This window comes from Tamandua tetradactyla, chromosome 2 (genome assembly GCF_023851605.1).
Source record: "Tamandua tetradactyla isolate mTamTet1 chromosome 2, mTamTet1.pri, whole genome shotgun sequence".
NCBI classification, from domain to species: domain Eukaryota; kingdom Metazoa; phylum Chordata; class Mammalia; order Pilosa; family Myrmecophagidae; genus Tamandua; species Tamandua tetradactyla.
In genome coordinates this window covers 219,430,808-219,453,240 of record NC_135328.1, presented here as the reverse complement: position 1 = coordinate 219,453,240, position 22,433 = coordinate 219,430,808, and the positions used below count along the sequence as shown (strand labels likewise).

Sequence of the window (22,433 nt, the reverse complement as noted above, 5' to 3'; positions counted from 1 at the left end):
GGGTGGGTCTCCAGACAGACAGGTCTCCCCACATCTCTGTAAACCCACTCCTGCTTGGGAAGCAGGAATGAAACCGCCATCGGCTGGCAAAGCTCTTTCTATTTCACTAAATTAAATGCCATTGTTTTTATTTAAAAGTGACAAACATCATAGACACAGGAGGCAGAGGCAGTGCTGAGGGCTGGGCTGCTAACCGACAGGCAGTAGCATCGGTGGGGGTTCAGACACAGGGCTACGGGGTAGCTCTAGGCTCAGGGTCCCCCTAAAGGGCTCTGATGCAGGGCTGCAGGGCAGCTCTAGGCCCCCTGTAGGGGCTTCTTACCCCAATGCCCAGGCACGGGGCAGTGTTACCCAAAGAAGGCCCCTATTCCAAGGCAGAAAGGTGTAAGGCAGGGGCCCCACCTGCAACATGGTTTAAACTTAGAATAATCCTCCTATTAACAAATCATTACCAAGATGTCACCAAGAAACTATCTACTGCGCTCTCAGACTGTCAGCCCGGGATAACAGAGAGACACATTAAAACATCAGCCATGAGATATAAATCGTTATTCTATTATCTCTTATTGCAAAATGATGAAATAACAACCACTCACAACTGACAGGTGCTTGGACCAAGAGAGAATTATGTTTCCGTTTCCAAGACTCAAGAACTGTTGAGTTTGTCGTTATCTCACTTTTTATATTTACACTTGGGCATATTGGTTTCATGAACACTGTCCACTTTTTCTTTGGGCAGCAAAACGAACCTTTAAACTCTGATATGAAGCAACATGGAGCCCCAGATTAGCGGGCAGCCTGGAAGTGCTCAGCCCAAAGGCTGCTTTGGCATGGCCCAGTCGGATGGATGGCTTGGCCTCTTCCCTTGACCATCAAAAGCAATTACTTTGAGTCAAAAAAAAAAAAAAAAAAAAAGCAGAGCCCCACAGTTGTTTGTCTCAGCTGCCCAACTTTAGAATCTAAAGACTCCACCTTCAAACAGAAGAGTCAGCCAGTCACCACAAATTTTATAGCAGCTTTATTCATAACTGCCAAAAATTGGAAGCAACCAAGATATTTTCCATTCAGGAATGGACAAACTGTGGCCCATCCACACAATGGAATATTATTCAGTAATAAACAGAAATGCACTAGCAAGCCACCAAAACGCGTGGAGGAATCTTGAATGCACACTGCTAAGTGACAGACCCGTCCTTAAAGACTATTCTGTATGAGTCCGGCTATGACATGAGCTGGATGCATCAGTGGTGTGATACCAGGAAAAGGCAAAACTACAGAAACAGTGAAAAGACTAGTGACGGCCACCAGTCAGGGTGGGGTGCAGGGGTGGCGTGCGTGAGGAGCACACGGCGTGTCCTGGGTGACGCTATGATGGTGGATGCAGGACATCACGCGTCTGTGCAAACCCCCGACCAGCACCACACTCTGAGTGAGCCTCATGTGAAGTCTAGACTTCAGGTGCTAATAATGCATCAGTTGGTTCATCGATCACAGCAAATGGACCACCCTCATGCAAGAGGTTAACAACGGGGGAAACTGTTTGATGGAGGGTGGGAGGATGTATGGGAACTCTGCACTTTCTGTCCAATTTTTCTGTAAATCTAAAATTACTTTTAAAATAAAGCTTCATAAAAGATGCTAAAAACTAAGAGGCTATTCGGAAGTCAGATTGTTACATATCATTACTAATTGCTAAGGATACATGCTCTTTTCAAAAACATCATTTACTGAATTTCCAGTGTGGGAAGAGCACCACCCTAAGGAAATTCTAAAGAACTCAGAAAATCCAGCCCAGCTTTGAGAAGTTCAGAGACTAAGGGATAACAGGCAGGCACCAAAAGGCCAAGGGTGCTCAGGAACAAACAGCTTTCAAGGACTCTGTAAGAAATGGCTTCCCAATGATGCAAACACGGTATGAGTTCACAGCTCACCCGGCGGCTGGTCCTGGCCTTGCACCCCACGGGAAGCATCCCCGGAGGGCCCAGGCCATGGGCTCAGCTCAGTGGGAAACGGGAACTCTTCCTGCCTCACCAGCACGCGAGTGGGCGAAGCCACAAGCGGGCTAAGCACGGCCCTCTGACTAAGGAAATTTCATTAACGCCAATGCGGTATGAGAGGACAAACCTCTCCACCAAGGGAAACTGCAAGATTCAAAGTTGATTGCAAGCCCAACAAATCTGCAAGAGAAGGCCACGCGCACCAGAAGAGGCGGGGGTTTCCTTCACCCCCTCACCTCTCACTCACTGAGCGTTGACAAGTTTTCTCCCTGACACAATAAATAGGTTAATAAATCATTTAAATGCTCCAGCCTGCCGCTTCAAAGACTACTGACACCGTTTTGCCTCAGGGCCAAGCTTCCATTTCTCAGCCCTGATGACAGAATTGGAATTGGGCCCCTGAGATGAGATTCCTGGAAAACTGGCAGCCACGGCTCACCGGCCTGGTGGCCACTTGGCCCGCCCACACTGTGACATGTCCATCGGTCCCCAGTAGGAGACGACACTGGGCAAAAAAGGCCAGGGAAGAGCTTCCCTGTGCCAACCAGTGCCTCCAAAAGAATTTGTTAAAAATTAAACGTTGAGTATAATATCTTCAGGAGGACATAAACTTCACAGCACTTCGTGCTGCTCCCATTTGACAGCTCGACCTTACTCCAAGGTTCAGAACTCAACACAACACTCCCATCATGAGCCGGAGTGGCCGGGAGCTCCCCTCAGGGAAGCAGAGAGTCTCTAATTCCAAAGTCAGAAGCTTCCCATAGCCCTGAGCCACCACCACCCCAGCAACCAAGATGGCGCCCACCACAAAGAAGCACCCCCACCCCAAATGGCCACAGCGTGGAGGGTGAGAAAGCCTCAGCCTTGGCTGAAATGGCTGCAGACGAGCCCACCCACTGGGCACACCCAGCTCCTATGCCAAGCCTGGCCCAGAGGAGATGCTCAACCAGAGCTTGCTGACTCAACACTCAAGCCTTACTGGGCACCTGCCTGTGAGAAAAAAATACTACATCATAGTGAAGCAACCCTTACGAGGTGGCACTGTTATCCCTACTGGACAGATGAGTGAATTCAGGGCCAAGAGTTTAACCCACTTGTCTACAGTCACCGAGGGAAGCAGTGACAGAGCTGGCCCTCTAACCCAAACCTACCACCAGGAACCTCACCCCATCAAGATGGCGGAGTGAGACACTTCGGGTCTCTGATCTCATGGTGCCTCGGCTATACCCTCTACATCCTCCACTGTGCAGGTCCAAGGGCAATTCCCCGGTCCTGTTCCAGAGGGAGCAGAGTGGCCCTTGTGCACATGCTGGGAACACATATGTCTGGCCTGATCTGTCTGGTGGTGGCCTGAGGGACTCACCACCCTAGAACCTGCCCTGCCTGTAGAAGACAGTTCGCCAAGCTTCCCTACAGGACACTGCGGGACAGCAGTCACGAGCTTCCTGGGGCAGGGGCCTGGCTGTAGGACGTACAGTGCAGTGCCCAGGACCCTGAGAAAAATGCTTCCTAGGGAAGAGGGGACATTCAGAACCACGTGAACAGGGGAATTCCAAGGGCCAGACACACACGCCTGAAACAGGACACACACCTGGAAAGGGTCAGGCCCCAGGTAATGGCCTGCAACTATTCCCTAAACCCTTTGTTTGGATAAGCCCTAAAGGACAGCACGCCCACTGGTAAATCTGCAAAGTCTGAAAAAGGGGTTTCCTTTCCTTTCCTTCTTTTTTTTCACCAGCCTCTGGTATTCAAGGAAAGCTCTCTCATAACATGAGCTGCACGCAAGCTGAAGGAACAGTCACCTCAGAGTTTAAATTCCAGCAATAACACATGAAAATATAAAAATGCCCAGGTTTCAACAAAAGATTACAAAACATACAAGGAAGCAGGAAGCAATGGCCTAAGCGAAGAAGAGGAAAGCATAGAAACCATCAAGGAGGAGGACAAGACCTGGCACATACCAGACAAAGATTTTTTTTTTAATCGTCCTAATCATGCTCAAAGAGTTTAAGGAAAACAAAGACAAAGAACTAAAGGAAATAAGGGAAAGGATAAATGGATATAAAAGATCAACAGAAAGAGAGAAATTATGAAAAGGAACGGAATGGAACGGAAGTCCACAGTAGCAGAAGTTTAATGCTTCTACAGCGGTTCAACAGCAGATCACAGCCAGAAGAAGAAAAGATCGGCAAACCTGAGGATGAGCTGAGTGAAATCAGCCTGAGGAGCAAAAGGAAGAAAATATGAAGAAAAGTGCCCAGAGCCCGAGGAACCAGTGGGCACCACCAAGCCCATCACCACATGCACTGGATGTCCCAAAGGGAGAGGAGAGAGAGGAAGGGGCAGAGAATATTTGAGGAAATTATCGCTGAGAACTTTCCATTTTAACAAAAGTCATGAAAATACACATCTGAGACGCTCAACAAACACCAAACAGGATAAACCCTAAGAGACCTATGTCACAGCATATTAAAATCAAGCTATCAAACGCCAAAGATAGAGAAAGATTTCTGAAAGCTGCAAGAGAGAAGCAACATGTTGCTTACAAGGAAGCCTCAATAAGATTAAGTGCCATTTTTCATCGGAAACCATGGAGGCAAGAAGGCAGTGGATGACATATTTAAAGTGCCAAAAGCAAAAAGATGAATTCCATATGTAACAAAACTGTCTTCCAAAAGTGAAGATGGGTTAAGACATTCCCCGATATACAAAAGCTGAGGAAGTTCACCACCACTGGACTAGCCCTACAAGAGATGTTACAGAGAGCTCTACAGGTTGAAAGGAAAAGGACAACAGACAATAGATCAAAGCTACATGACGAAATAAAGATCTCCTGTAAGGGTAATGTCATAAGGTAAATATAAATGCCAGCACTATTGTATGTTTGGTTTGTGACTCCACTTTTTACATCCTAAGGGATTTAAAAGGTAAATGCATAAAATATAATCATTTATTCGTATAAGCATATAGGGTGTGACAAGAACAACATAAAAGTTGTGGAAGGAGAGGTAGGGAACAGAGTTTGTACTGGCATTTCTCATTTTATCATGCTTCGCTTTATTGTGCTCTGCAGATATTCCATTTTTTTACAAATTGAAGGTTTGTGGCAACCCTGCATCAAACAAGTTTATTGGTGCTATTTTTCCAACAGCATGTGCTCTTTGTGTCTCTGTGTCACATTCTGGTAATTCTCACACTATTTCAAATGTTTTCATTATTATTATATTTGTGATCAGAAGCTTTCTCCATAATATGAAAGTGCAAGGTGAAGCAGCAAATGCTGATACAAAAGCTGCAGAGAGTTACCCAGAAGACCTGGCTAAAATCACTGATGAATGTGGCTGCATTAAACAACAGACTTTCAGGTAGACGAGACAGCCTCCTATTGGAAGGAGAGGCCATCTAGGACTTTCACAACTAGAGAGAAGTCGGGGCCTGATGTCAAAGCTTCAAAGGACAGGCTGACTCTCTTATTCGGAGCCAATACAGCTGGTGACTTTAAGTTGGAGCCAACATTCCCTCACCGTTCTGAACATTTTAGGACCATAAAGAATTACGCTAAATCCACTCTGCCTGTGCTCTACAGATGCAGCAACAAAGCCTGGGCGACAGCACATACTTCACAACACGACTTTCTATTTAAGCCCACCATCTTTTCGTCTGATTTTATTTTGTGGTGTTTTTATAATCTGCCAGCTATTCTTCTATTGAGAATTATAAAAGACCAAAACCATCTTTTATTTCTACAAAGTACCTTTTATAAACAAATGTATTTAATTATTTTAATACATTTTAAACAAACGCATTTAATTATAAATACTGTATAAAAACGATACCTTCTTTTACCAAACAATAAATACAAAAACAAATTTTAAACCCATATGGTCTGCCTAAGAGATTTGAAAAAGGAAAAAAAAAATGCCTGATTTCTTCCAGTATTTTTAAAAATCAGAATTTATTCCCAAATCCTTTCAAAGAATAATTCTGAAGGTATGACTTAAATGAAAAAAAAAAGGGGGGGACCATTTTATAGCTGCTTTACATAACTTCTGATAATTCTTCAGATGTTAACTTTCCTCTCTGTGATTCATATCTTCACAAAAGAGTGAATTTAAAATACTTCACATGAACAGATTAATGGAAGAAAGGAAAATATTTATTATATACATATGTATAAACTTTACCATAAACAAGTATGTATATCAAAAAGACACCAACTTTAAAAGTTACAAAAAAAGAGGAAAAATCTGAATTACAGAAAAGAAAGTCAAATGCATTTAATTAAAAATTAAAATGAATAAAAAATAGCAAATACACAAAAATATATACCCAGCAACACTATGCAATGACACAAAGGGGGACAGCACTGGTCAGAGACCACTCAACACAGCTTATCAGTTTACGGGGGGGGAGGGGGTAGGAATCAAAAAATATTTCTTTCAAACTATGACTGCTCATTGACAACACACCTGGCTGCCCACAAGCTCTGACGGAGACGTACAATGAGACGAATGTTGCTTTCATGCCTAACCACCTCCATTCTACAGCCGTGGATCGAGGAGTCATTTTGACTTTCAAGTCTTATTATTTAAGAAATACTTTTCGTGAGACCATAGCTGCCAAACAGTGATTCCTCAGATGGATCTGGGCAGAGGAAACTGAAACCCACTGGAAAGGACTCACAATCCTGGATGCCATGAAGAACCTTGGTGATTTGTGGGAGGAGGGCAAAGCAGGAGCATGAACAGGAGTCTGGAAGGAGTTGGTTCCAACCCTCATGGATGACTTAGGGGGTCAACACTTCAGCGGAGGAAGGAACTGCAGATGTGGTGGGAACAGCAAGAGAGCTAGAAGTGAAAGCTGGGCCTGAAGATGTGACTGAACTGCTACAATCAAGGATCAAACTTCAATGCTTCTTATGGATGAGCAAAGAAAATGGTTTCTTGAAATGGGATCGATTCCTGGTGAAGATGCTGTGAACACTGTTGACATGACAGGATTTAGAATATTACAGGAACTTAGTTTTTAAAGCAGTGGCAGGGTTTGAAAGGAATGACTCCAATTTTGACAGAAGTTCTACTGCCGGTAAAATGCTATCAAGCAGCATGACATACTGCAGAGAAATCAATCTTTCGTGAACAGAAGAGTCAATTGATGTGGCAAATTCACTGTTATTTTAATTTAAGAAACTGCCACAGCCACCCCCCCCTTCAGCAACCACCACCTTCATCAGTCAGCAGCCATCAGCATCAAGGCGAGACCTTCCCACCAGTAAGAAGATGACGACTTTCTGAAGGCTGAGATAATAGTCAACATTTTTTAACAATAAAGTTTTTTGTTTTGTTTTGTTTTGTTTTTGCATGGGCAGGCTCTGGGAATCAAACCCGGTTCTTCAGCACAGCAGTCGAGAATTCTGTTACTGAGGCACCATTGCCTGCCCCAATAAAATATTTTTTAATTAAAGTATGTACAACGCTGTTTTAGACATAATGCTAATGTACACTTAATAGACTACAGCATAGTGCAAACATAACTCTTATATGCATTAGGAAAGCAAAAAACTTGTGTGAGAAAAAAAAAAAGCAAAAACTTGCTTAATTGAGACACTTGCTTTCTTGTGGTGACCTGGAACTGAGCCTGCGGTATCTCTAGTGTATGCCTGTATATACCACTAAAGTTTAGTAGCAAAGCAAACAGTAGCAAAGCAAATGAGATTCTTACAGATTTAGGGTTTTAAATTTAAGCCCCATGGTAACTACAAAGAAAATATCAGAACATGCAAGCTTGTGGAGGTAGAAATCAGAGCACAGGCTGCCAGAAGCAGGGATAACAGGAAGTTAATGCAAAAGGAGTGGTTCAGAGCCTGTCTGGGAGATGGGAGAGTTTTAGTAACAGCTGGTGGTGACTGCACCACAACATTGCAAAGGTGATTAATCCCATTGAATGGCTGCTTGGGAGTGGTTGAGATGGGAAATTTATGTTCTATCTATGTTCCCACAATAAAAACAAAAAAGAAAGATCAACTAAAGAGACAATGACAATTAAATGCAATGCATGATCCCAAATGGAATCTATCAAGGGAAGAGAAAGGCTCAAGAGGACATTTTTGGGACATGAAAAAAAAATTTGTAATATAGACTGTAAGCTTTATATCAGTGTTAAATTTCTTGATAATTGCACTTAAGGTGGTTACAAAATAAGTGAATATCCTTGTTCTTAGGAAATGTACATATTAGTATTAAGCGTTCAAGGAGTACAATGAATATACAACCTATACTCCAGTGGCCAGAAAAGGGACCGATAGACAAAGAGATAGATATATACACAAATAATACAGGAAATGGGGAAAGATGTTCAAATTGGTGGATCTGAGTCTCTGGGGGAAGGGGGAGGTTTTTTTGGAGTTCTCAATATAGTTTGCATTATTTTTGCAACTGTCCTATAAGTTTGAAAGTATTTCAAAATTAGAAGCAGGCGCGACGCCCACGCCCCACAGCAGCCGACCCGCCCGCCCTCCTTCTCCCCTCTCTTTCTCCACCGGCCCGCCGCGCGGCGCCCACGCCCCGCAGCAGCCGACCCGCCCGCCCTCCTTCTCCCCCCTCTTCCCCCTCCTGCTCCGGCGGCTCTCCAACCACCACGGTGCCCTCCTCCCCCACCTTCACCGGCTCCTCCGCCACCAGCCTCGACAGCCTTGCCGTCCTCACCTTTCCTCCTCCAGAACAGCTACTGGGGGAGTGGAGATAATACAGAGCAGCTCCCGGAGCCACGACGGAGATCAAAGGGACAGCGTACCCCATCCTGGAACGGCTGACTGTCTGGGAGAACCAGCTCCGGTGAGAACACCGAGGGACGCGGGCTTTCCTGGGCGGGACGGCAAGCGGCCGGAGTCCCTCCCTTCCACCGTCCCAGGCCAGCTGGCAGAATTGGGCAGGCGGTCCCCTCAGGCCGCGGCGGCTGGCATCCCCACCACGCGAGGCCCCCTAGACCAACTGAAAGAGTTGGGTCAGAAATTCCCAGACTGCGGAGAACGGTGACCAGGGGGTCCCTTCCAAACACGTGACTCCCCGGTTCGCCTGGGAACAGTGCACTCTCCCGGGCTGCGACACCTGGAGCCCTTCCGCCACGCTTGGCGCCCCGGGCCGACTAGGAAATTTGGTCGGGCGCTCTCATGTGCTGCGGCGGCCGGCGACCCTCCCTGCGTTCGGACCCCCGGGCCGGCTGGCACTCTTCCAAGACACTTCAGCTGCCAAACCTCCCCTACGGTGAGAGTTTTCCAGAGTTAAAGGACCCACAGCAACTTTTACTGGTGAATCCCGTAGAAAGACATGTGCCACGAGCGCCATCTACTGGGCAGGATAAGAAAAACAGAACCCAGAGATTTCACAGAAAAATCTTACAACCTGTGGGGTCCAACACTCAGGGAAATCTGACTAAATGCCCAGACGCCAGCAGAAGATAATGGATCACACTCAGAAAATTGAAAATATGGCCCAGTCAAAGGAACAAACCAATAGTTCAAATGAGATACAGGAGCTGAAACAACTAATGCTGAATATACGAACAGAAATGGAAAACCTCTTCAAAAACGAAATCAATAAATTGAGGGAGGACATGAAGAAGACATGGGCTGAACATAAAGAAGAAATAGAAAAACTGAAAAAACAAATCACAGAGCTTATGGAAGTGAAGGATAAAGTAGAAAAGATGGAAAAAACAATGGATACCTACAATGATAGATTTAAAGAGAAAGAAGATAGAATTAGTGATTTGGAGGATACAATATCTGAATTCCAAAAAGAAACAGAAACTATCCGGAAAAGAATGGAAAAATTTGAACAGGGTATCAGGGAACTCAAGGACAATATGAACTGCACAAATATACGTGTTGTGGGTGTCCCAGAAGGAGAAGAGAAGGGAAAAGGAGGAGAAAAACTAATGGAAGAAATTATCACTGAAAATTTCCCAACTCTTATGAAAGACCTAAAATTACAGATCCAAGAAGTGCAGCGCACCCCAAAGAGATTAGACCCAAATAGGCGTTCCCCAAGACACTTATTAGTGAGAATGTCAGAGGTCAAAGAGAAAGAGAGGATCTTGAAAGCAGCGAGAGAGAAGCAATCCATCACATACAAGGGAAACCCAATAAGACTATGTGTAGATTTCTCAGCAGAAACCATGGAAGCTAGAAGACAGTGGGATGATATATTTAAGTTACTAAAAGAGAAAAACTGCCAACCAAGACTCCTATATCCAGCAAAATTATCCTTCAAAAATGAGGGAGAAAGTAAAACATTCTCAGACAAAAAGTCACTGAGAGAATTTGTGACCAAGAGACCAGCTCTGCAAGAAATACTAAAGGGAGCACTAGAGTCAGATACAAAAAGACAGAAGAGAGAGATATGGAGAAGAGTGTAGAAAGAAGGAAAGTCAGATATGATATATATAATACAAAAGACAAAATGGTAGAGGAAAATATTATCCAAACAGTACTAACTCTAAATGTTAATGGACTGAATTCCCCAATCAAAAGACACAGACTGGCAGAATGGATTAAAAAACAGGATCCTTCTATATGCTGTCTACAGGAAACGCATCTTAGACCCAAAGATAAATATAGGTTGAAAGTGAGAGGTTGGGAAAAGATATTTCATGCAAATAACAACCAGAAAAGAGCAGGAGTGGCTCTACTAATATCCAACAAATTAGACTTCAAATGTAAAACAGTTAAAAGAGACAAAGAAGGACACTATATACTAATAAAAGGAACAATTCAACAAGAAGACATAACAATCATAAATATTTATGCACCGAACCAGAATACCCCCAAAATACGTGAGGAATACACTGCAAACACTGAAAAGGGAAATAGACACAAATACCATAATAGTTGGAGACTTCAATTCACCACTCTCATCAATGGACAGAACATCTAGACAGAGGATCAATAAAGAAATAGAGAATCTGAATATTACTATAAATGAGCTAGACTTAACAGACATTTATAGGACATTACATCCCACAACAGCAGGATACACCTTTTTCTCAAGTGCTCATGGATCATTCTCAAAGATAGACCATATGCTGGGTCACAAAGCAAGTCTTAACAAATTTAAAAAGATTGAAATCATACACAACACTTTCTCGGATCATAAAGGAATGAAGTTGGAAATCAATAATAGGCGGAGTGCCAGAAAATTCACAAATACATGGAGGCTCAACAACACACTCTTAAACAACAAGTGGGTCAAAGAAGAAATTGCAAGAGAAATTAGTAAATACCTAGAGGCGAATGAAAATGAAAACACAACATATAAAAACTTATGGGACGCAGCAAAGGCAGTGCTAAGAGGGAAATTTATTGCCCTAAATGCCTTTATCAGAAAAGAAGAAAAGGCAAAAATGCAGGAATTAACTGTCCACTTGGAAGAACTGGAGAAAGAACAGCAAACTAATCCCAAAGCAAGCAAAAGGAAAGAAATAACAAAGATTAGAGCAGAAATAAATGAAATTGAAAACATGAAAACAATAGAGAAAATCAATAAGACCAGAAGTTGGTTCTATGAGAAAGTCAATAAGATTGATGGGCCCTTAGCAAGATTGACAAAAAGAAGAAGAGAGAGGATGCAAATTAATAAGATCAGAAATGGAAGAGGAGACATAACTACTGACCTCACAGAAATAAAGGAGGTAATAACAGGATACTATGAACAACTTTACGCTAATAAATACAACAATTTAGATGAAATGGACGGGTTCCTGGAAAGACATGAACAACCAACTTTGACTCAAGAAGACATAGATGACCTCAACAAACCAATCACAAGTAAAGAGATTGAATTAGTCATTCAAAAGCTCCCTAAAAAGAAAAGTCCAGGACCAGACGGCTTCACATGTGAATTCTATCAAATATTCCAGAAGGAATTAGTACCAACTCTCCTCAAACTCTTCAAAATAATCGAAGTGGAGGGAAAACTACCTAATTCATTCTATGAAGCCAACATCACCCTCATACCAAAACCAGGCAAAGATATTACAAAAAAAGAAAACTATAGACCAAACTCTCTAATGAATATAGATGCAAAAATCCTCAATAAAATTCTAGCAAATCGTATCCAACAACACATTAAAAGAATTATACATCATGACCAAGTAGGATTCATCCCAGGTATGCAAGGATGGTTCAACATAAGAAAATCAATTACTGTAATACACCACATCAACAAATCAGAGCAGAAAAATCACATGATCATCTCAATTGATACAGAGAAGGCATTTGACAAGATTCAACAGCCTTTCCTGTTGAAAAGACTTCAAAAGATAGGAATACAAGGGAACTTCCTTAAAATGATAGAGGGAATATATGAAAAACCCACAGCTAATATCATCCTCAATGGGGAAAAATTGAAAACTTTCCCCCTAAGATCAGGAACAAGACAAGGATGTCCACTATCACCACTATTATTCAACATCATGTAGGAGGTTCTAGCCAGAGCAATTAGACAAGAAAAAGAAATACAAGGCATCAAAATTGGAAAGGAAGAAGTAAAACTATCACTGTTTGCTGACAATATGATACTATACGTCGAAAATCCGGAAAAATCCACAACAAAATTACTAGAGCAAATAAATGAGTACAGCAAAGTAGCAGGTTACAAGATCAACATTCAAAAATCTGTAGCTTGTCTATACACTGGTAATGAACAAGCTGTGGGGGAAATCAAGAAACAAATCCCATTTACAATCGCAACTAAAAGAATAAAATACCTAGGAATAAATTTAACCAAAGAGACAAAAAACCTATATAAAGAAAACTACAAAAAACTGCTAAAAGAAATCACAGAAGACCTAAATAGATGGAAGGGCATACCGTGTTCATGGATTGGAAGACTAAATATAATTAAGATGTCAATCCTACCTAAACTGATCTACAGATTCAATGCAATACCAATCAAAATCCCAACAACTTATTTTTCAGAATTAGAAAAACCAATAAGCAAATTTATCTGGAAGGGCAGGGCGCCCCGAATTGCTAAAAACATCTTGAGGAAAAAAAACGAAGCTGGAGGTCTCGCGATGCCGGACTTTAAGGCATATTATGAAGCCACAGTGGTCAAAACAGCATGGTATTGGCATAAAGATAGATATATCGACCAATGGAATCGAATAGAGTGCTCAGATATAGACCCTCTCATCTATGGACATTTGATCTTTGATAAGGCAGTCAAGTCAACTCACCTGGGACAGAACAGTCTCTTCAATAAATGGTGCCTAGAGAACTGGATATCCATATGTAAAAGAATGAAAGAAGACCCGCATCTCACACCTTATACAAAAGTTAACTCAAAATGGATCAAAGATCTAAACATTAGGTCTAAGACCATAAAACAGTTAGAGGAAAATGTAGGGAGATATCTTATGAATCTTACAACTGGAGGTGGTTTTATGGACCTTAAACCTAAAGCAAGAGCACTGAAGAAAGAAATAAATAAATGGGAGCTCCTCAAAATTAAACACTTTTGTGCATCAAAGAACTTCATCAAGAAAGTAGAAAGACAGCCTACACAATGGGAGATAATATTTGGAAATGACATATCAGATAAAGGTCTAGTATCCAGAATATATAAAGAGATTGTTCAACTCAACAACAAAAAGACAGCCAACCCAATTACAAAATGGGAAAAAGACTTGAACAGACACCTACCAGAAGAGGAAATACGGATGGCCAAGAGGCACATGAAGAGATGCTCAATGTCCCTGGCCATTAGAGAAATGCAAATCAAAACCACAATGAGATATCATCTCACACCCACCAGAATGGCTATTATCAACAAAACAGAAAATGACAAGTGCTGGAGAGGATGCGGAGAAAGAGGCACACTTATCCACTGTTGGTGGGAATGTCAAATGGTGCAACCACTGTGGAAGGCAGTTTGGCGGTTCCTCAAAAAGCTGAATATAGAATTGCCATACGACCCAGCAATACCATTGCTAGGTATCTACTCAAAGGACTTAAGGGCAAAGACACAAACGGACATTTGCACACCAATGTTTATAGCAGCGTTATTTACAATTGCAAAGAGATGGAAACAGCCAAAATGTCCATCAACAGAAGAATGGCTAAATAAACTGTGGTATATACGTACGATGGAATATTATGCAGCGTTAAGACAAGATAAACTTATGAGGCATGTAATAACATGGATGGACCTAGAGAATATTATGCTGAGTGAGTCCAGCCAAAAACTAAAGGACAAATACTGTATGGTCCCACTGATATGAACGGACATTCGAGAATAAACTTGAAATATGTCATTGGTAACAGAGTCCAGCAGGAGTTAGAAACAGGGTAAGATAATGGGTAATTGGAGCGGAAGGGATACAGACTGTGCAACAGGACTAGATACAAAAACTCAAAAATGGACAGCACAATAATACCTAATTGTAAAGTAATCATGTTAAAACACTGAATGAAGCTGCATCTGAGCTATAGGGTTTTTTTGTTGTTGTTTTTTACTATCATTACTACTTTTATTTCTTTTCTCTATATTAACATTTTATATCTTTTTTTGTTGTGTTGCTAGTTCTTCTAAACCGATGCAAATGTACTAAAAAACGATGATCATGCATCTATGTGATGATGTTAAGAATTACTGAGTGCATATGTAGAACGGTATGATTTCTAAATGTTGTGTTAATTTCTTTTTTTATTTTTATTTTTTTTCTTTTTTTCTTTCTTTCCATAAATAAAAATAAATAAAAATTAGAAGCAAAAAAAAAGAAAAAACCCAACATGCTTGGCCAAAGCAATCCCCGCTCTTTGTTATAGAACAATTCCTGGATTTACTCAGAAAAGACAAATGGTGTGTTATAAACCCACAACAGCACGGGTAGAAATTTAAAGCCTTCTATTGTCACCAAAAGATTATCAGTTAAATCACAACTAAACCCCACTACTGAAAACAACCCACAGAGAATTTCTTCTTCTAAACACAATTTTCCACTATCTCCCAGAGACCCCTGGCGTGGCTCCTGCGGAGCCGGAGAGGAAAGCAGAACTGCCCAGAGAGAGACACGGCAGGGGACGGCCCAGGCACGTGGAGCTGGCCTCCCGGGTCCACAGAGCGCCTGGGAGCTGAAGCTTGTTTCCTGAGCACCTGTGAGTATCTGAGCGCCCACATTCCCACCCCCCCAACCCCCCAGCAGTCCGGGCAGCAGAGGCGAGGCCGAGGCCGGCCCTGCAGGGGGAGGGTCGGGAGGGCCAGCTGCTGGTGCACGGTGGGGGGCTGAGCAGCGGGAAGGGCTTCCAAGGGTCTCCTTGGGATCACAGGGCCATTCCTCAGCAGCGCGTGCTTTGGAAAGGGAGCCTGCTCAGCTCTCACTACTCTGTTGGATAGACCACTCTACAATCCACTGCCCCGGCCTCAGGCCTGGGACACGTAAGCGACCTAACTGCCTGTGTCAGCACTGCCACCAAGCTCCGTGGAGGAAGAGACCCTGCTTTGGGTTCAGGCTGTCAGCAACTACCAGGGTGTCTGACCAGTGATGCCTGTAAAATAAAGGGGGAAACAAGGCCTGTCTTGGAAAGGCTGAGATGCGGTTAGTTAAGGAGGGAATGTAAGGGAGAATTATGTCCAACTCAAAAATACAATGTAAAAATTGCACAGTATTTCATCCTCTGGGTGTATTTTTTAAAGACACCTTTGCAGAGGCTGAAGGAATTACCAGCAGCCTAGGAGGAAGGGGAAGCCATTCGGTACCAGGAAGGCAGGCCCAGGGGAGCGAGGCCCTGAGCCCCGCGGCTGAGCGGACAGGCGGGCAGCGGCTTCTCTGGCTCCGCCAGGCCCAGCCAGGCCTGACCAGCAGGCAAGGCACGCCCAGGGCCCAGGGCAGAGGATCTATCAACAGCAGAGAAAACCCCAGCCAGGTTCAAGACCTTGAAAAGCCTTTCACAGAACACTGCTGTTTGCAAGGTAATGAAACAGTCACTTCTTTCGGGGCTACAGATTACACTGACGAGTCAATGAAAAGCCACAGCACCCGGGGTTGGTTCATTAGTCCACACTTAGGCTGGAAAGCCAACGCAAGCTCCAAATGAGACCCCCCTGCAGGCAGCACGCCACCCTTAAATAGTCTCAGCCCCACGCCACTGCTGGTCTCTAAAACCAGAGAAACACAAGGCTACTGCATAATCAAAAAAAGCTCTTCACCGCGTCTAGAACCAGCACTAAGAAGGGCAGGCTGCATCTCTTCATTTCCATCAGTGTGGTGGCACAGCTCCAGCATGACACGGTCCCACAGCCCCACCGTCCGTCCCTCCATCCTCCTGCTTATCAAGGCTGAACCAAGGGAATGCTCTACGCTTCAACTGCACGTGTGTATCTACATACACACCTGTGCATGCACTTACACACACGCACACAGTGAAGAGGAATAGCTTAGAAGGATACCTGTTTCTGAATTTTGAAGGTCAGGGTCACGAGGGGACACTACCAAGCGGCCGGCCAGGGTGGGAGTCACAGCTGGGGCACCGCTGGCCTCTGCTGCTCACTGTGGGCACTGCAGCCAGGAGGTGCCAGCCCCCTGAGCACCCCGGTGGCTCCAGCATCACCCACAACCAAAAAGGCTGTTGTTCAGCCCGCGCTGACCTCCCTGCATTCTGGGTAACTCCAGGAGAGAAGGGTCCAGATTCCTCCCTAATCCACGTGCCCCGGACTGCAGAGGAACACACGCCGAGACAGCGGCCCAGGGCTGTGCTGAAGGCGCTCTGCTCTGCCAGCAGCTGCCACCACCCACCAGGCTGGGGGCCCCGATGCGTGTCAGGACCGAGTCTTTGATGTCCCCCAGGGTCTGCATGCACCCACAGCTATGGGGGTGCGGAGATGCAAGGCAACAGACGCCCCCAGGAGGAACAAAGCACCCCACAAGTCGGCCCTGAAGACCGTGTCTTATGACGCAGCTTCTATTCCAGAGAGGCCGGCTGGGTCGAGGCCCTCCACTCAGGGGTCCACCATTCCGACCAGTCCTAACCGCTCTCCTTTAGGGCTGACACAAGGGGCAGGGCCGGGCCGGACACTCATCCTCAGTGACCACGAAGCATTCCAGAGCTGGTTCCAGGGCAAAGCCCACCACGTGCCGTGCCGCCAGACTCCACCAGAGCCCCAAGTGCAGGGTGGGGGAAACACGCGGCTAAGGGCGGCAGGGGCGTAACTAGGGGCGCGGCTAAGGGCGGCGAGGGGCACAGCCAGCGAGGGGCGAGGCGAGGGGCGCGGCGAGGGACGCGGCGAGGGGCAGACTCACCCAGCGCAGTTGCCGATGCCTCTCCTGCCACCTGCACCCGGGGCTGCCCCACCTCCGGGCCCACAGGCGGGTCCTTCACACGGGGTGGCGGTGTCCAGCTCCCGGCAGCATGGCGAGGAGGGGCGCCTGGCCGCAGCAACCCCTTAGTAAAGACGGGTGCCCTGCCTCATCGCCTGGCCCAGGCTGCCTGGGGCCTTCCTCTATGCACAAGAAGCATCAACTCAAAGCCACCCACGCCCAAAGGCCGCCCCACGAGGGGACAGGCTGGGCCTGTCACCACAACACCAGTGTTCACAGACATTGGTGAAGAGCCTCTTCTTGCCATGTCAAAGGCCTACACGGTGAGCGCCACGCCCGTCCTGTGCCCCTCACCACCCTGCACCCAGCACCACGGCTGACACAGAGCAGGTGCTGGCGGAGACTTCTGGAACTGGGCGGCCCAGTGGACATGGAAGCAACTACAGGCAGGGCTGGAGGGCACAGCTATGCGGGCAAGATGTGTGACTCCACCACACTGGCGCCAGCCGCCTCAGCTAGAGGCAGGGGCAGGGGTGTGCCCGCCACCCGCCACCCAGGCAAGTCACTTCTCAAAAAGAGAAGAGAAAACTAAAGGGAATAAAGAAAAGGTGAGAGAATCAGATGAGAGTAGCTTTCAAACTGTGTTCCAAGAACCCCAAGGGTCCCTGAAGGTGAATCCCAGACCACCCCAAATGGTCTACCACCTGCCCAATGAGCAGGCAGGGGACCCTACCCCACCCACCACCCACCCAGAGCAGCACACTTCTGACTGCTCACTTGGGCTTCCATATAGGATGTGTTGGGAAAATAAATGTCCACTGCTGAAAGGAGATCTGCAAACTGGGCCTGATGTTCCCATGGGGTCTGAGAGAAGCCGATCCCCTCCGGGCCAAGGCCCTTGGCTCCACAGGCCAGGTGCCCCCTGTACGCCCACACTCCACAGTACAGCATGCCCCATGCTGCCACCCTGCCCCACCCCGCCATCCTGGGCCCACCTCGTTGAAAACAATCCTGGGTGGCTGCCTCGAGAGCTGCTTGACTGGCTTCACTGTGGTCTTCCATGTTCTCCCAAAGAAGTGTCGGTAGGTGACATCAAAGAGAGACACTCGCAGGTGGTAGTCGGCCTCCGACAGCCCCTCCAGCGTTCCCTGGGAAACAGGGGGTCACCCGTGAGTCCTCAGAGGCATGCACCCCACAGTCACTAGACGGAATATTCTCATAGACACCGAACCACTCAGCATCCATCCCTGCTATGAAGGTATCAACACCCCAATTTCCTTTGGGGGACTACCTCTCCCCACAGCCACCGGCCTTCATGGGTTTACAAATCAAAGTGCCCAGCCCTCCCCAGTAAGAGATGGGCCCAGCCCATCAGAGTACTGAACCCCCCAGCACCCACATAACCCTAAGGCTTGCTCAGGGTCAGTGAGACACAAGAAAGCTCAGGGCTGCTGAGACCAAAGTGCCTGTCAGGATGCAGGGCCAGAGCTGCTGCGGCCATGCTGTTACCATGCAGAGCTGAGAGACACAGAGAAGCCCAGGCCTCATCATGACTCTGGATCAAACCACATTAGAAGTTTGTCCTACTTGTAGATTTGTCTGTTATGTAGTTAATAAATTCTCTCTTAGCTTAAGCCATTTTGGATGGGTTTTTGGTCATTTACCACCAAATAGGTCCTTCCTTTATATGATCAGAAACTCTAAATCCTTCAACCTGCCAGAATTATTTGGAGAATTTCTGAGGTCTGAAATCAGAGCTATAAATATAAACCAAAGCACCCAGAGACTAAATTGCAAAGCCCTTTTCCCACAGCTTCATGGTACACGGTAAGTTTCTGGTTCTGGTCTTTCAAGCTCTTTTGCTTCTGGCTACCACGGGCAGTAACGAGATCTTGCAGTCTGTCCCCCAGGACGAAAAGTCCTCTGTTTTCTTTCATTCACAAGCAAGAATTAAGTATCTAGTCTGTGCCAGGCACTGTTCCAGGCACAGGACTGATAAAATAGGGAACAAAGCAGATCACCTGTATCCTCATGGGGCTTAAATGAAGAGAAATAAGGGAGAGGCAGGTGGGGAGGCTACTTCATTTTAGATGGGCAGCTGGGGAAGGTGCTCCAAGAAGGCACCCTCTGAGCTGAGAACTCAAGGAAGGGAAGGATCCCTGAGAGTATCTGGCAACCAGGCAGAAGGTGCAGTGAAAGCAAAGGCCCTGGGGTAGAAGGGAGCTTAGGCACTCAGGGACGGGGCAAGAAAGCCCGCATGGCTGCAGGGTGCTGGGCGAGGGGTGGGGGAGGAATGAGGGGCGGCTGGTGTGGCCCCCACAGCGGGTGTTGAGGGGAGGAGCCTGGCTTTCAATCCAAAGGAGATGAGAAGCCAGGGAAAGGTTCTGAGCAGAAGCATCACAATCTGATTCAGGAGCTCAGAAAACTGCTCAGGCTGCCACGTGGAAACCAGGATTTGGAGGCCAAGAGTGGAGGCAGGAGACCCAGTGGAAGCTGCAACCATCACCCAGGTGCTGGTGAGAGGTGAGCAGACCCAGGCTATACTTTCAAGGAGGAGCCGCTGACCTTGGTGGTGAGTGGGGGCTGCGAGAGGAGGTGGAGAGCCGGGCACGGCTATCTCAGTCTGCCAGGGCTGGGCCGGGCAGTCATGTCCCGCGGGAACAATGACTGCAAAGGTTTGGGCCAGAGCAACTGAGAAAGGCGGCGCCATGTCCAGAGATGGGGAAGATGGGGGAAGAGCACATCTGGGGGAGAGGCCAGGGCAGTTGCAACCATCCAACTTGCCTTTCTGGGAGTGTGTGAGCCTCCACTCCCAGGCCTCACTCTCTCTACCCGCCTGGCCGCCCAACCCTCTCTTCCACGCCCACTCCCCCCAGCACCCCTCACATGTGCTACGCCCAAAGCCCTCTGCCTGCACCCCAGCCACCCCACCCCAAAGCTGCAGGGTTCGCTCCCTCTGCCGCAGCCCACAGCTTCCAGGCCCCAGGCAGGGGCACTCTTCTGGCTGCTTGTTCCATATCTCCAAGTCTCCAGTTCCAAGATCTCCGGTCACCCCCTGGCCAGAAGGTGGTCTCCAGGAAGCAGGAGCCTGAACAGTGGGATCCCCACTCCATCCGCAGTGTTGGGACCCGGGCCGTGCACTTCCAGGTGCTCGGGACATGCACCTCTCCGGAGGGCACCTCCCTGGGGTCCTGGTCCCCACCGGCGTCCGTGGCACCCAGCCCCCTCCTGCCCCCCATACCATGCTCTCAGGCAGGGAATCACCAGCCGGGGCTGTCTTCCCGCAGCTCCAGCTACATCCTGCCAGCCCCTTCCGGCCCCCTGGCCCCCTCATGCCTGCATGCCCCCTCCTCATGCCACCTCCTTGTCCCCCTGGCAAGTTCTGTTGTTCTCCACACTCAGCTCTACTGTCTCCTCATGAAGCCTCCCCAGCCCTGGCCTTTCCGGTCACAGCTGGCTGCCCCTCTGCCCCAGCGTGCTCCGCCCCTAGCTGCTCCGCACACAATCCCACTTGTCCCCTGACCATAGTGTAATGGGGCGTCTCCCCTTAGTCCCCCAGAACCAAGAGCCCCAGGAAGATAAGCCATGGGGCAGAGCCACCTCCATGGCCCCCTGCACAGTTCCAAATATACACTGATTACCCAAAACAGATCAAGTTAAAATGAAATGATCATCCTAAATTAAGGAAATGCCACCAATCTTCACAGTGAAATGAGACTAAACAAAAAAAATAACTGCAACAGTTAAGGAAAACACCCCAAAGTTATTAATAAAGTACTCCTGAGTTCAAAATCTGCAGGTAGCCTGCAAATGCTTCTGCACCTCAAAAGACTGTCAAAAAGGTGAGGCAGCCAACTCAATGGGAGAAAATATTTGGAAATCACATATTAGACAAAGGTTTGATATCCTATATACATAAAGAAATCATACAAGTCAACAACAAAAGAACAGACAACCCAATTATAAAATGTGCTAAAGATATGAATAGGCATTTTTCTAAAGAGCAAATACAGATGGCACAATAGCACATGAAGACATGCTCATTTTCACTGGCTATGAGGGAAATGCAGATCAAGACTACAATGAGACACCACCTCACACCCATAAGAATGGCTGCTATTAAACAAACAGGAAACTACAAATGTTGGAGAGGATGTGGAGAAACTGGGATACTTGTGCACTGCTGGTGGGAATGTATAATGGTGCAACCACTACAGAAGACTGTATGGCAGTTTCTTAGGAAACTAAATTTCGAGGTGCCCTATGACCCAGCAATAGCACTACATGGTATATACCCAGAAGAGCTAAAAGCAATGATACAAACACTTGCATACTGATGTTCACAGCAGCATTATTCACAATCGCCAAAAGATGGAAACCAACCAAATGCCAATCAACAGACAAATGGATTAACAAAATGTGGAATATACATATGATGGAATATTATGCAGCAGTAAGATGAAATGACATCCTGAAGCACATGACAAGATGGATGAGCCTTGAGGACATAATGCTGAGGGAAATAAGCCAGACACAAAAGGATAGATTCTGTACAATTCCATTTTTGAGACCATGGTAAAGGTAAAATTGGGGGTTTATAATACAGAATATAGGGGACCTGGAGATATATAGAAGCTAGAGATGAGTGAACCGTTAGCTAATGAGGCTGAACTCCAATGTAAGGGAATAGGTAGAAATTAAGGCAGTTCTCTAGTCAGTCTATAAATAATATTACCATACTGAAGATTAACAAGATTGAAAGGGGTTGTATAGACTATGTGTCCCACTGGCTAAAGCTAGTAATATAAATTAGTTCTTGCAAGAACTACTTCAAAGGTATGATTGGTGTACAAAGGGTGTTTAAGTCTAGGGTACAGGGGGAAAACTGCTATTGCATACTATGGGCTATGTTTAAAAGGAAACCATCAGCACTACCACAGCAATAGCAGAGGTAAATAATGAGAGGAGGGACAAGACTTAAGAGGAGGTTTAGATTTCCCATTTGATGAGGATGTGTGTATTGGTTTTCTTTCTCTTGGGAATGATGAAATGATCTAAATTTGAGAGTGCTGGTGGACTGTGGACTTTGGGCACTATACATGATGTGTGATGAATGCAGGT

At 46.2% G+C, this 22,433-nt stretch overlaps 1 protein-coding gene across 8 annotated transcripts in view; it reads right to left on the bottom strand.

Moving 5' to 3' along the window:
* NPHP4 (nephrocystin 4) overlaps positions 1-22,433 on the bottom strand; it is a 184,115-nt gene that overhangs the window by 141,102 nt on the left and 20,580 nt on the right. For 7 of the 8 annotated variants that reach the window (XM_077151501.1, XM_077151505.1, XM_077151504.1 and 4 more), the window contains exon 3: positions 18,308-18,460. In XM_077151501.1, coding sequence (XP_077007616.1) covers positions 18,308-18,460 — 153 coding nt within the window. Of the gene's footprint in view, positions 1-18,307; positions 18,461-22,433 lie in introns of those variants that run through there. The other variant, XM_077151506.1, reaches the window with a different exon arrangement.